This window comes from Scardinius erythrophthalmus, assembly GCF_964197995.2.
Source record: "Scardinius erythrophthalmus genome assembly, chromosome: 13".
NCBI classification, from domain to species: Eukaryota; Metazoa; Chordata; class Actinopteri; order Cypriniformes; family Leuciscidae; genus Scardinius; species Scardinius erythrophthalmus.
The window spans coordinates 23,914,836-23,926,816 of NC_138233.1; the positions used below are offsets into that span (position 1 = coordinate 23,914,836).

Below are 11,981 nucleotides of genomic sequence, written 5' to 3' on the forward strand. Positions count from 1 at the left end.
GCTTTGTTTAAAGGCACTTACATTTATGAATATAAAATTTCCCCAAAATGAAAATGATTCAGTAAAAAATGTAATGTGAGGGAAGAAATGATTATCGCTCTTTCTGTTTCATGCCGACTTTAAAGGAGAACTCCGGTCAATTTTAACATTGAGCTCATTTTTTTGTAAATTTGGAGTGCTGTCAATACAGAGAACAACGACAAAAATCGGTGTTGCCTACACCGTGTTATCCTCTTTTTAAAATGTGCACCCTGTTGACTTAAATGGGGCAAGTTTTAAACCTGCTTTTAGCCTCTTAACATCCTTGATGTGTCATTACAAGTGCACAGGTCATGTGAGTGATTCCTTCAGAGTGAACACGGGTGAATCTGACTGCAGTAGATGTGAAAGATATGAATAAAAATGATGTTGTTTCAGCCAGCGCACATACCTGTATTTTCTTCCTGTTTTCGGTCGAAGTCCATAGTAATCGACTGCCGAGTTCACGCGCGTGATCATAGGTAACTAAACCTATGCGCGTGAACTCGACAATCGATTACTGTGGACTTCGACCGAAAACACAGTACAAAATCTGTAAAAAGTTAAGTCTGGTATTCTAAACCTCAAAAATCTTGAATTTTGAGGGTTAATTGCTATAGCTATATGCCTTTACCGACAGATACACAGATAGATACTGTTTGACAGTCTGGCCAGCTAGAAGAAACCTTGAAATGAACAAATATATTGGACATTTCCTTCTCTAAGCATAATATTGGTCATCTGTCTCCAAATTAAAATGAGTTCTGATGGTAAGACGGCCGTATTATGCAGCAGGTTTAACTGAGGAGTAGAAATGTGAAGCTCACATGCTCAACAGAGAGCATTTTAAGTTGTACTGTATTTGGCCATATTGTCCCCCTGCTGCTTTAGAGGAATTGTTTAGAGAAACTGTCAAAACAGCAGTGATCCATAGTCAGCGGTGAGGTATGTGGATGCACATGCTGAATGTAAACATAAGGTTTATACTGGCTGCCATGTTGAGATTTCATCACCCTTGTCATTTTAACAAATGAGTTCAACTTTAAGTTTAAGTTTAGAAAGAGAGACAAATGGGTATTTAAACCTTTCAATCCGTCACTGCCTTTCATAACATAAAACATTGTTAAATGTTCATTGGACAAAATGTAAACCGGCTGAGCTGATCACATTCACTGCTCTATATATGGTGTATACAGTAAAGTGTCAGAGATGCATCTATTTTTGGCCTCTTGTTTGGTATATATTAAGCTCTAATACGATACGTCGACTTCAGATCATCTGGGTAATTTGAGACTTTCCTTTTTGTCGAAACTCTGTCTATTTATAGGAAGGTCTCTAATCTGTCATAAAAACGATAGAGCAGTTGTTGCTGAGAAGTGACAAACTTTCCATTGACAGGCAGCTGCAGGGTCTCGGCAGCTTAGTGGTGATGGTAATAAAGCGAGGTGTCTGGTAGTTATATCCACACAGGAACAAAAACACAGCAATCGCATAAAACAGTGTGTTTGGATTTAACATAGGATTTGCCAAAGTTAACAGGCTTATCACACATATGAGGTCAGGGTTTTAAGGGAGAACAATAAATCAAACCTATTTCCTTAACATTCATCATGACACACCTCTCATACTTGGCATGAAATCTGAATTGTTTGACAAATAATTTTTTTTTTGTATTTTGTAAATGGTAAATGGACTGCATTTATATAGCGCTTTCACAGACCTATGGCCACCAAAGCACTTTACATAGCCTCACATTCACCCATTCACTCACCCATTCATTCACTCATTTGTGACAAAGCGGATTACCTTAAAACAAGTTGTTGAATATTTTAAAGTTCATTGTTCGTTTTTAATGTTGTTTTTCTGCATGGTAAACGCATAGCGTGCCAGCCAGGAGCATGTGCCGCCGCAAAGCTTTATGAACGTGCTTTGTGCCACAAAGCTCTTTTAAAAAAAAAACAGACGCAGCCTCTCAGTCAGCCAGGAGATAACATTCTTTCCGTTGCTCCCCCTCCGACCCCAGGCATGGTATAAGCCTCAAGGCCTCGGAAAACCTCAGTGTTTTCAGAGGGCGAGATAAAACTCAGAAGTCCTACTGAGAGTTAAGCATCTGAGAGAACTATTAAGTTAGGTTTAATTCAAAACCTTAAAACAACACACTATGCTGATCACATACTACAGATAGTTCTGAACTTCATAGATAAATTTGTTTAGAGTGCAATTTCATAATCTTAACATTTCACATGTCAGGATGTTTTTTTTTTTTTACAAGGGATGGTACATCTGGGTTAAGTGATCATTAAAAATGAAGAACATGGCTAGTCTTGCTCACAGTGGAAATCTGCTTTGGTTGGTACCTGGACATCTGGATTGAGGGCTCTTGAAAGACAGGCTGGAAAATCAGGAATGCAAACAATGTTTACAGGAGGAGAACAAACCTGGGCGATTTTTGACCGTATGAACATATCCTGGTGAGACATGTATATATCAGCATTATGAAATGTCAAATTGTGTTTTTGCTTTTAGTGTATGATGGGCACAGACTCTGGATTTTTAGCAGTCAAAGGATATCTTGATACCTGTCCTGCATTTCCTAGCAATGAACGAAGTGCATTTTTCTTGAGTTTTGTGCATCCAGACCAACTTGAAAGTCTGGTGGTGTGTGATTCTCAGTCGTTTTTCTCTGTTACCATAAGTCACCAAGTGAATGATGCCTACAGGGTTTTAAAATCAGATTTGAAAAGTCACGTAATGTGTTCCAATCTTAATATGCATGACTGACTGTGCACTCTGCTCCATAAAACAGAAGCATACAGGAACCAGAGGCGATCAAGCTAAAAAAGGATAAAAAAAAAAAAAGTACCACTGCAGCTTTCAGATCTCATTAGAGTTATATTTAAACTTTTGGTTACACATGTGAGAATGGCAATTTGCATCACTAACATGACTGTGCAAATGAGATTTGAGAGCTACAGCGCAGGGGGAAGATTATCAGACTTAAAAAAAAAAAAAATTAAACTACCGTAGCATCACTGGGAAAATATAATACATAACTAATTACAGTTACTGATTTGAATGTTTATTAAGAACAACAATTATATATAAAAAAACTTTTTAAAGGTGAATTATGTAAGATTTTTATGTTAAAATATATTCTCTTAACCAAGTGTTTACAACTAAATGCCATTCATGGGTTTATTTTCCCCAAACCTGTAACCATTGATCCTCACAGACACCATCAAAACATTGAGAGCGGGTCGATCAGATTTGTCAATCTCTTTCCAGGTCAACCTATGGCGAGAATCTGGGGGCGTGGCTACTGTGGTGGGCGGAGCCAGAGGGTGTTTAGCCAAGTGCTGCTCATTTAAAGAGATTGTTCACCAAAAAATGAAAAGTAGCCCATGATGTACTCACCTTCAAGTCATACTAGGTGTATATGACATTCTTCTTTCAGACGAATACAATCAGAGTTATATTAAAAAATCTCCTGGTTCTTCCAAGCTTTAAAATGGCAGTGAATGGCTGTTTCTGTTTTGAAGTCCATAAAAGTGCATCTATCCATCATAAAAGTGTTCCACACGGCTACAGGGGCCTTCTATAAAGGCCTTCTGAAGCGGAGTAATACGTTTGTTTAAGAAAAATATCCATATTTAAAACTTTACAAACTGTAATCTCTAACTTCCGCTAACTGTCGTATGTGCGTCCACGAGAGACTGGCGATCCAGCGTATAATGTAGGACGCTCCGGTAAGAATATGCTAGTTCTTGCAAGAACCAAGTTTGTTGACATCGAAGGACATCCATGTGAAGAATTGAATAGTTTGAACTCTGTCGGAGGATTTCGAGATAATCAGATAGGAGACTTTTTTTCTTTAAACACCCTCGTTTTAGACTTCTGAAACAGCCATTCACTGCCATTATAAAGCATTTTTAAAATATAACTCCAGTTGTATTCGTCTGAAAGAAGAATGTCATATACATCTAGCATGACTTGAGGGTGAGTAAATCATGGGCTAATTTAAATTTTTGGGTGAACTATCTCTTTAAGTGCCAAATGACTTCCAGCTCCACAAAGGGGGAGCTGGATGTCAAACTCCCCTCATTGGCTCTGCAATGAGCAGGCTCTCTATTTAGCCGGTGTGGGACCATGAGTGAAGCGTTACGTGGGAAAAGACATTCAGCTTCGGGTACAGGAGTGCAAGCCAAAAATCGCTGTATTTAGACCTTCAAGGATCAAACGAATCCTGAATACGTCAAAGTGAAAATAATACCATACGCCATGAGACACACTCGAGACACAGTTCAAATAGACAAATGCACCAGTTTATAATACAGCCTCAAACAGTTGTGGTGCATCATGTCAAAAAATGCACCCTCAGAGCAAATAAGTTGGGTGGGTTTATTAAAAGTGAGATGCTCGTTTTCGCTCTACACAGTCTACTCAGTCGCTTACTCGTGACACATAGCAGCAACTGTAAGAGCTTTTTGTGATGTTTGAGTTGGCATCAATTCTTACATTTACAAACATTTTAAGTAAATTGATCTGACAAGCAGTCATCAATTAAAACAAGTTCATGAGATGTAGATTGCTTGTTAAAGTGTATGTTCTTGATGACTGAAGATTGTAATTTTTTTTTGTCATCTTAATTTACTGTAAGTATTGTAGATTAACTTAACTACCTTGAACATTTGTCTCTTTTGTCACTTTCCCAAAAGCCAGGACCCGAGCAGAGTGCTGGGCAGCTAATACTACATTTCATTGTGTTGGTAGTGTAGTGCTGATGCCACTGAGAAGTTGACTTTAAGGCATCCCAGTTCTTTTTCAGAGTTTCCTAAAATGATCTGCAATCTGAAATGAGCCAGTCTGTCAGAGAGTGAAAAATTTGGGATGTAGATACCAGATGTAGGCCAAATGTAGTCACCCTAAAACAGAGAGACATGTTAACTAAACAGTACATAAAAGTTTGCTGCATGTGAAACCAGATGTTCAGTGAATCAGTCAACACTCACAGATTTTAACGGGCAGTCAATACTGAGTCCTGTGAGTCCCCTAAAGAGCTGGGCCAACCGTTCACAGGCATCAGGGTAATAACAACTTCCTAGGTCATCAACACAAGGTATTTTCACCCATGCACCAGCAACTTCTCTTTCCAGAGTCAAGTTCGCCTGAAGCAGATAAAATGACATCATCCAAATGATCTTATGAAGATACAAGGCATATTGTTCAACTGCTGAAATGTGGTCATACAGGTTTACCGTCTAAACGATAGTCGTAAAGTACAAAAGTCTCAGACATAAAAACATTTGTGACACCAAGAGTTTGTTAACAATGGGAATGGATGGGGGTACTAACTCAATTCAGAGGTTTATGGTACCATTATATATATATATATATATATATATATATATATATATATATATATATATATATATATATATATATATATATATATATATTATAAATAGCATCAATTCTAAAACAAAAGTGAATGGTACAAAATCACAGCTGGCTATAAGAAGCCTATAGATCAGATGTCATATGACAATATTTCAACTTACAGGCAAAGCAGAGTGCAGAATTATTGATATGTTGGCCGATGCTAATACATATCCTGGTGAAGGAATTGGGTTTGGATACACATATAGCCTCTTCACATATATGGGGTCATCTGGCTTTCCACAGTTGTCCCAGGAAAATTTCTTAAACTGATCAGTAACACAAAGTAGCACATGACAATACAAAGACAACTAAAGTAGTATCAAAACGGTCTGATTGCAATCTCAGGTTCTTACCTTCTTAAATGCAAAGCTTTTCCTGCTATGCCATTGGCTCGAGACTTCCAGCAAAAAACTGTTGGAAACGAATAGCGCGATAAACACGGAAATGCAGCTTTTCATTTTGAACGGTTTAGTCTTACCTTGAATTTTTGGTTAATCATCTAAGAGGTATTTTGCACATTCACGTGATTATCACTGACACAGATTATAAAGTGTGTCAAGTGAGTGTGTCATGCGATTGTTATGTTACTGAAATATGTTTATCCGTGAAACTTTATGCATTTATAAAAAAGAAAAACAATTATACAGCGACATCTACAGGCTGATTCACACCATGACAACCCTTTAAAAAACCTCAACAATAAAGATTATAACTGCAACCATGACAGTAAAAAAACCTATACACCTTCCACTCGAACACACTGACTCTTTTATCAAACATGTTCAGCTGAAAAGCCTAGTTTATGAAAAATGATGTGCAGACAACAAAAAACTAAAGTTTAAAGTATTTAAAAAAAGTTAAAATGTAAAGCATTACAAACTCAATGAGAAAATGTAAAACAACTACTAAAAACTTGTTTGAATGTTTATTTAAAAAAAGAAAAAAAAGAAGATATTTCCCTTTTAAACAAAACTGGTTCAGCTTTGATTTGTCACTGAACTAGAACCAAAAGAACAACAGCAAAAATCATGATAGGAACACAATCAGTTGTTAAAACATTCATGTTAATTACAGTAATAAAATAAAACCTGTGCAGTTTATGATCTAAAGATTTCCAGTACTCATGAGTCTCAGCTGTCAAAGTTTGTCCAGTGGTTTGTGAAGCAATCTGATGTAGGGACATTTACAGTTTCTACCAATCATTTAAAAAAACAACTGAATGAGACTTCTAATTAGTAAAAAACAAATGTGCTCACATTCTAAAAAGTTATGAAAGTGAAACTCAGGTAAAAGTTCTATTATAGATGAATCACATACTACCTATAATCAGGAAAGGTTTTCTCTTCTTACCCAAAACCAGTGTCATAAGACTGTAGATCAGTAAAAGTTACATTAAGGAATGCAACGAGAAGCTGATTTTGAGGCATCCCAGTTCCTTCTCAGAGCTTCCTAAAACACCCTGTACCCTGTAATTGCCATTAGTCAGCCAGCCAGGCAGTTCAACTTCGGGTATGTTGATATCTGACGTCGGCAAAGAATAATCACCCTGGGAAAAAAGAAGAAGATATGAACAATGTTATGCCTCTAAAAAATGCATGATGAACTTTTGTGTTCTTGTGAATCAGGAGTCTCTCACAGCTTTGAACGGGCAGTGGCAGGGCAGGCCATATGTATGCAGAGGCTCGGGACAGTCCTGTCCTGGGGGGATGAGCTGATTGAGCAGGTCACAGATATCAGGATAATGACAACTTCCTATTTCATCCAGACATGGTATTTTCACCCACAAACCAGCAACTTCTCTTTCCAACGTCACATTCACCTGAAACAGAGTAAACAGAGTTATTAATGGGATAGTTCATTAATTACTCCCCCTCATGTTGCAAGACTTTTTCAACTTTGGAAATCAAATGATTGTGTTTGATGAGTGTTTTCTTACCCTCCATTGACAGTTTGTACACACAACTACCACTTTAAAGCCCCATAAAGGCAGTAAAGACATCATAAAAGTAATCCATGTGACTCCAGTGGTTTAACCTCAATTTTACGAAGTCATGTGAGCGCTTTGTTTAGAAAAAAAACAAACAAAAAAAACATAAGTTACTACTTTATTTACTAAATATTAATCTCCACGTGGGTTCACGCAACAATGTTTGCTCTCGCATCAACACGCATCTTGTGAACGTGTCGGAGATAAATATTTTGTAAATAAAGTGGTAATTTTTTTATTTTTTTTTGCACAAACAAAGCACTCATAAAATCGAGGTTAAACCTTACTACCTTTCTGAAAGTGGTAGTTGCGTAGGCTGTCAATGGTGGGACAGAAAGCTCTCATATTTCATCAAAATGATCTTTATTTGTGTTCCGAAGATGAACACGTCTTAGATTTGGGACGACATGAAGGAAAGTGACAGAATTTTCATTTTTGGGTGAACTAGCCCTTTAAAACGATGCCTTATGAAGACACAAACTATCATGGAGGTTTACAGCCTCTTGTGATAGTCACAAGACACCCAACAGAGGTTCCAGACATAAAAATGTATTTCACTAGCAGTCCATTAGGGTATAAACTAGGTCACAAGAATGGCCAGGAAACTCTGAACTGAATTCAGAGGTTCATGGTGCAGGGTAAAGATAGAGCCTTCTACACCTCTTTTTTTGTATTTTTTTTTAATGACTTTGTAGCATTTGGAGCATAATAAACATGACAATCTCACCGACATCTTTTAAAAATCAGGAATTATGAAAATGAAGCAAAGATGTAAATTTTTAGCCTTCATGTAACTTTTTCAGCAAGTCATCTGTAACGCAGGTATTATAAAAAATGCAGGAAAAAGATATTTATAGTTTTTTCCTATGCACACTAGCTTACAAACAAATTAGTTTATGATAATTTAAATAGCCCATTAATCAAAACATGCAATTCATTAAATATGTTATAAATAATATTACAAAGTGATTTTATAAAATGTATTGATTCCTGATTTGTCGCAATATTTGTGTAAAAAAAAAAAGAAAAGAAAAAAAATGGGTGTTTCCAACCTTAAAAAAAAGAAGTTTTTATATTAACAAGAATTTGGGTCAACTATGTAATAATAGGCAGTGTAATAAGTGTCATAGGGACATTTTCTTTAATACATGTAATGTTAAAAAAAAATAACAATGTATGTACTATGTAACGTTAGAGTTCCTCTTTCCACCAACAAATGTCATGATGTTACCTTTTTTAACCAAGAAGAGGAAGTTGTTCTGGCATTTCTGAAAATCCTACAGAAAGTCTCTACATATGCTTTTAGAGATATTCACTGCAAACATGCAATTCTGGGTCTCAAGATAAATATCAAAATGGATTTAGTATTTCTATAATCATATGTCCTCTTAGCATACCGAGAGAGGAGATACCAGCTCTACTGATGTTGTGCCTGATGCATCCGCTGTTAACTGTCCTGGGATGGGAATGGGATCTGGAGAAATATGGAGACTCTTCAATTGTGCAGGATCTTGTTTACCGCAGTTTTGCCAAGAAAACCCCCACACCTGTTCAATAATAAAAATGAGCACATGACAAATGAAAGAAAACAGAAATTATACAGTCATCAGTATAGTGTGGTCCTGATTACAATATTTCACAGTCTTACCGTGGTTAATTTAGAGATTTTCCTGCTGTGCAAGTGGCTCGAGCCTTCCAGCAACAAACCGTTTGCAGCGAAAAGAACGATAAACACGGAAACGGAGCTTTTCATTTTGCACTGTATAAAGTCAAAAGCACGAAGTATAACTTTGGATTTTGTTTAACAGGAGAGCTTTACAAAACCCACAAGCGACCATGCCCGGAAACAGGTAACACGACGTAACTTAAAGGCACCTGATAGAACAACAATACATAGTGCGTTGAAGACCAATAAAAGCTTCACTTGAGGAACTACCAGTGTGTGTCGAGTGTGTTGTGGTATTTAAATGTCTTGCCATGATGATTCTTTCCGCATTTCACCCTGCGAAATAGAGTGTTACTGCGACCTCTAAAGGCAGGAGGAATAATAGCAGTCCGTTAGCAAACATGATTAGCAGAGATGTAAATTTCAAAGAAAAGGACATTTTTACACAAGTGCTTTTTTGGCACTTACAGCTTTTGAAGTATAAAAATTGCCATACTAACATTTTTGTCAACACTGACAGATATTTATGAAAACATTAGGGTAACATTAAAGTAAATCTTCATCCTGAAAGCACCTACCTTTTCACCCGCTATGAACTCAACAAGGCCATAGCCTACTTCAGGTGAGTTTTGAGTTTATAACTTATAAATACAATTATTTTGTGTTAGGCCTGCACAATGCATAGTTTTAAAGGGATAGTTTACCCAAAAATGAAATTTCTGTCATTAATAACCCTTGTGTCATTCTAAACCCTTAAGACTTTAGTTCATCATGAAGATCTTTTTAATGAAATCTGAAATCTTTCTGTCCCTCCATTGACAGCACAACTACCTCTTTGAAACGTCAAAGAGTTCATAAAAATATAAATAAAACTAATCCATACGAATTGAGCAGTTTAGGCTAGTCCAAATTGTCTAAAGAGCCACTATCACTTTAGTTTATGATGAACAGATTGAATTTAGGCTTTTATTCACATATAAACATTCGTCAACTCACGCTTCAGTTGTGGTAAATTGAAGCTCAAGCATGTTCGCTTGATGTGTGAGAACCAATGAGGTTCATTCTCTGGGAAGTATTCCCAAGTTGAGATGTACCAAGCAACTGAGTGTTGTAATAAAACCAAAGGGTGCCTCGATTAAGTATTAGTTCAGGGGTGTGAACGCTTTATGCAATTAGTGAATCCAATGTTTCAACTTTTTTTGCTCTATTACTCTGGTTTTCAGTGCATTACATAACCGAATAATGTCTTAAGTTCATTATTTTTTATTTATTTAGTTATCTAGAAAAATTGAAAGCATCATAAAGAATCATATAACTGTCATGATTATGCTTTGGTTCCATTTAGTTTCATTGTGTTTTTAATTTGATATTTCCCTGTGCCAGTTTGTTCCCATGGTTTCTAATTAGTTCTATGTTCTCATTTCTGTTAATAATTATCTCATGTATTCAAGCTCTTATCTCCCCAGTTCTTTCTTGCGGTAATGTGACGTTATGAAACGTATGTTTGACCTACGTTCCTGTACTCTCCTGAGTATTTTTGGATGCAAAATAAATATTTCTTAAGTAATCTCCTTCATCGTTTTTACTGACCAGCAGTGTACGTGACAATAGCTAAAATTATTAATGCATTTGAGATTTTTGTAAAATATAAACAAGTTTTTATGACAACCATTTAAATGATCTAAAAAACGATTAAAAACATATTACAATAATTCAAAGCAGATAATAATTGAGTGCAAAAATCTTAAAATGTATGTCTGGGTTGTCATAATCACAAAATATTTACTGAAACTGTTGTGTTCACAATGCAGCTTAATTATCCTACTTTTAGTGTATTAGCTTATTTTACAATAATCTATTTATTACATTGAAATACAATTATTTGTGAACATTGTTTTACTTATAGCCTACATTATGTGCTGCCATTATGAACTGATTACATTATAAGTTGCTACAGTGTGTTCATACATTTCTCAATAACCTATTACATTATGTGAAAAATCGTTATTGCATTGGAAAATAGTTATTGCAATATGAGCGCAAGATTTTATTACATTTTGACAAAAATGATTACATTATAAAGATCTTATTACATTAATAATGTAATACCTATTACATTATGCTTCGTTATTACATTATGCTTTGTTATTACATTATGAGTTTGCTACATGCCTTCTTTTGTTGTTATCATTGCTGCCTGTGGCCACAAGAAGGCGATCTTGTATTTGTACTTTAGAGTCATGATTGTCCACCTCAGGCATTCTACCAACTATTATTAACTTTGCAACTAAATGCCAACTAACTCTTATTAGAGTATTAGTAGAATGCTAGTTAGGGTTCGGGTTAGTAGAATAAGTTGGCATGTACTTGCAAAGTTTCTTATAGTCAGTAGAATGTCTAAAGTGGACCATCAAAATAAAGTGTTTGCAGATATTAAGCAGACAGTCTCTAATGTCTGGTAGTTGACATAGTTGCAAAGTTATAGTTAGTTAGTAGAATGTCTAAAGTGGACCATCAAAATAAAATGTTAACCTTATAAATAAGACTGTACATTTCTCAAACCACAGTGGCATAAAATCAGTCTGATACTGTATAGCCAGCATTCCAGCAAAGCACACATTTTAAAGCTGAATAGTTTTATGGGAGAAATTCCTGTGCAAAAGTGCATCCTACAATCATTTTATGAGAAGTATGAGGCTATATAATTTTCTATGTCAGTATGTGTTTACTTCTGAGGTGAATCGTGAAAGAGTGCACTAATCAGGCTCTCAGGTTTTACGAGATGAAACACTTGTATTGACCGGCCATATGATGAGTGCATGAGTCACTCTTAATCTCACTGCATGTGCCTGCAGGTAAATGCCAGCCCAT

The 11,981-nt window shown here is 36.0% G+C and overlaps 2 protein-coding genes across 2 annotated transcripts; both read right to left on the reverse strand.

Annotated features, from left to right (window-relative positions):
- Window positions 1-4,320: 4,320 nt before the first annotated feature.
- Window positions 4,321-6,115, reverse strand: LOC308700802 (ganglioside GM2 activator-like). The gene is made up of 4 exons (XM_081382589.1): window positions 5,811-6,115; window positions 5,577-5,723; window positions 5,028-5,183; window positions 4,321-4,940 (listed from the first exon to the last, which is right to left on the reverse strand). The coding sequence occupies exons 1-4, from the start codon at window positions 5,913-5,915 to the stop codon at window positions 4,767-4,769; spliced, it is 582 nt and encodes a 193-aa protein (XP_081238715.1). The 5' UTR covers window positions 5,916-6,115; the 3' UTR covers window positions 4,321-4,766.
- Window positions 6,116-6,240: 125 nt separating this feature from the next.
- On the reverse strand, window positions 6,241-9,468 carry LOC308700801 (ganglioside GM2 activator-like). The gene is made up of 4 exons (XM_081382588.1): window positions 9,093-9,468; window positions 8,842-8,991; window positions 7,094-7,276; window positions 6,241-7,003 (listed from the first exon to the last, which is right to left on the reverse strand). The coding sequence occupies exons 1-4, from the start codon at window positions 9,195-9,197 to the stop codon at window positions 6,845-6,847; spliced, it is 597 nt and encodes a 198-aa protein (XP_081238714.1). The 5' UTR covers window positions 9,198-9,468; the 3' UTR covers window positions 6,241-6,844.
- Window positions 9,469-11,981: the final 2,513 nt, after the last annotated feature.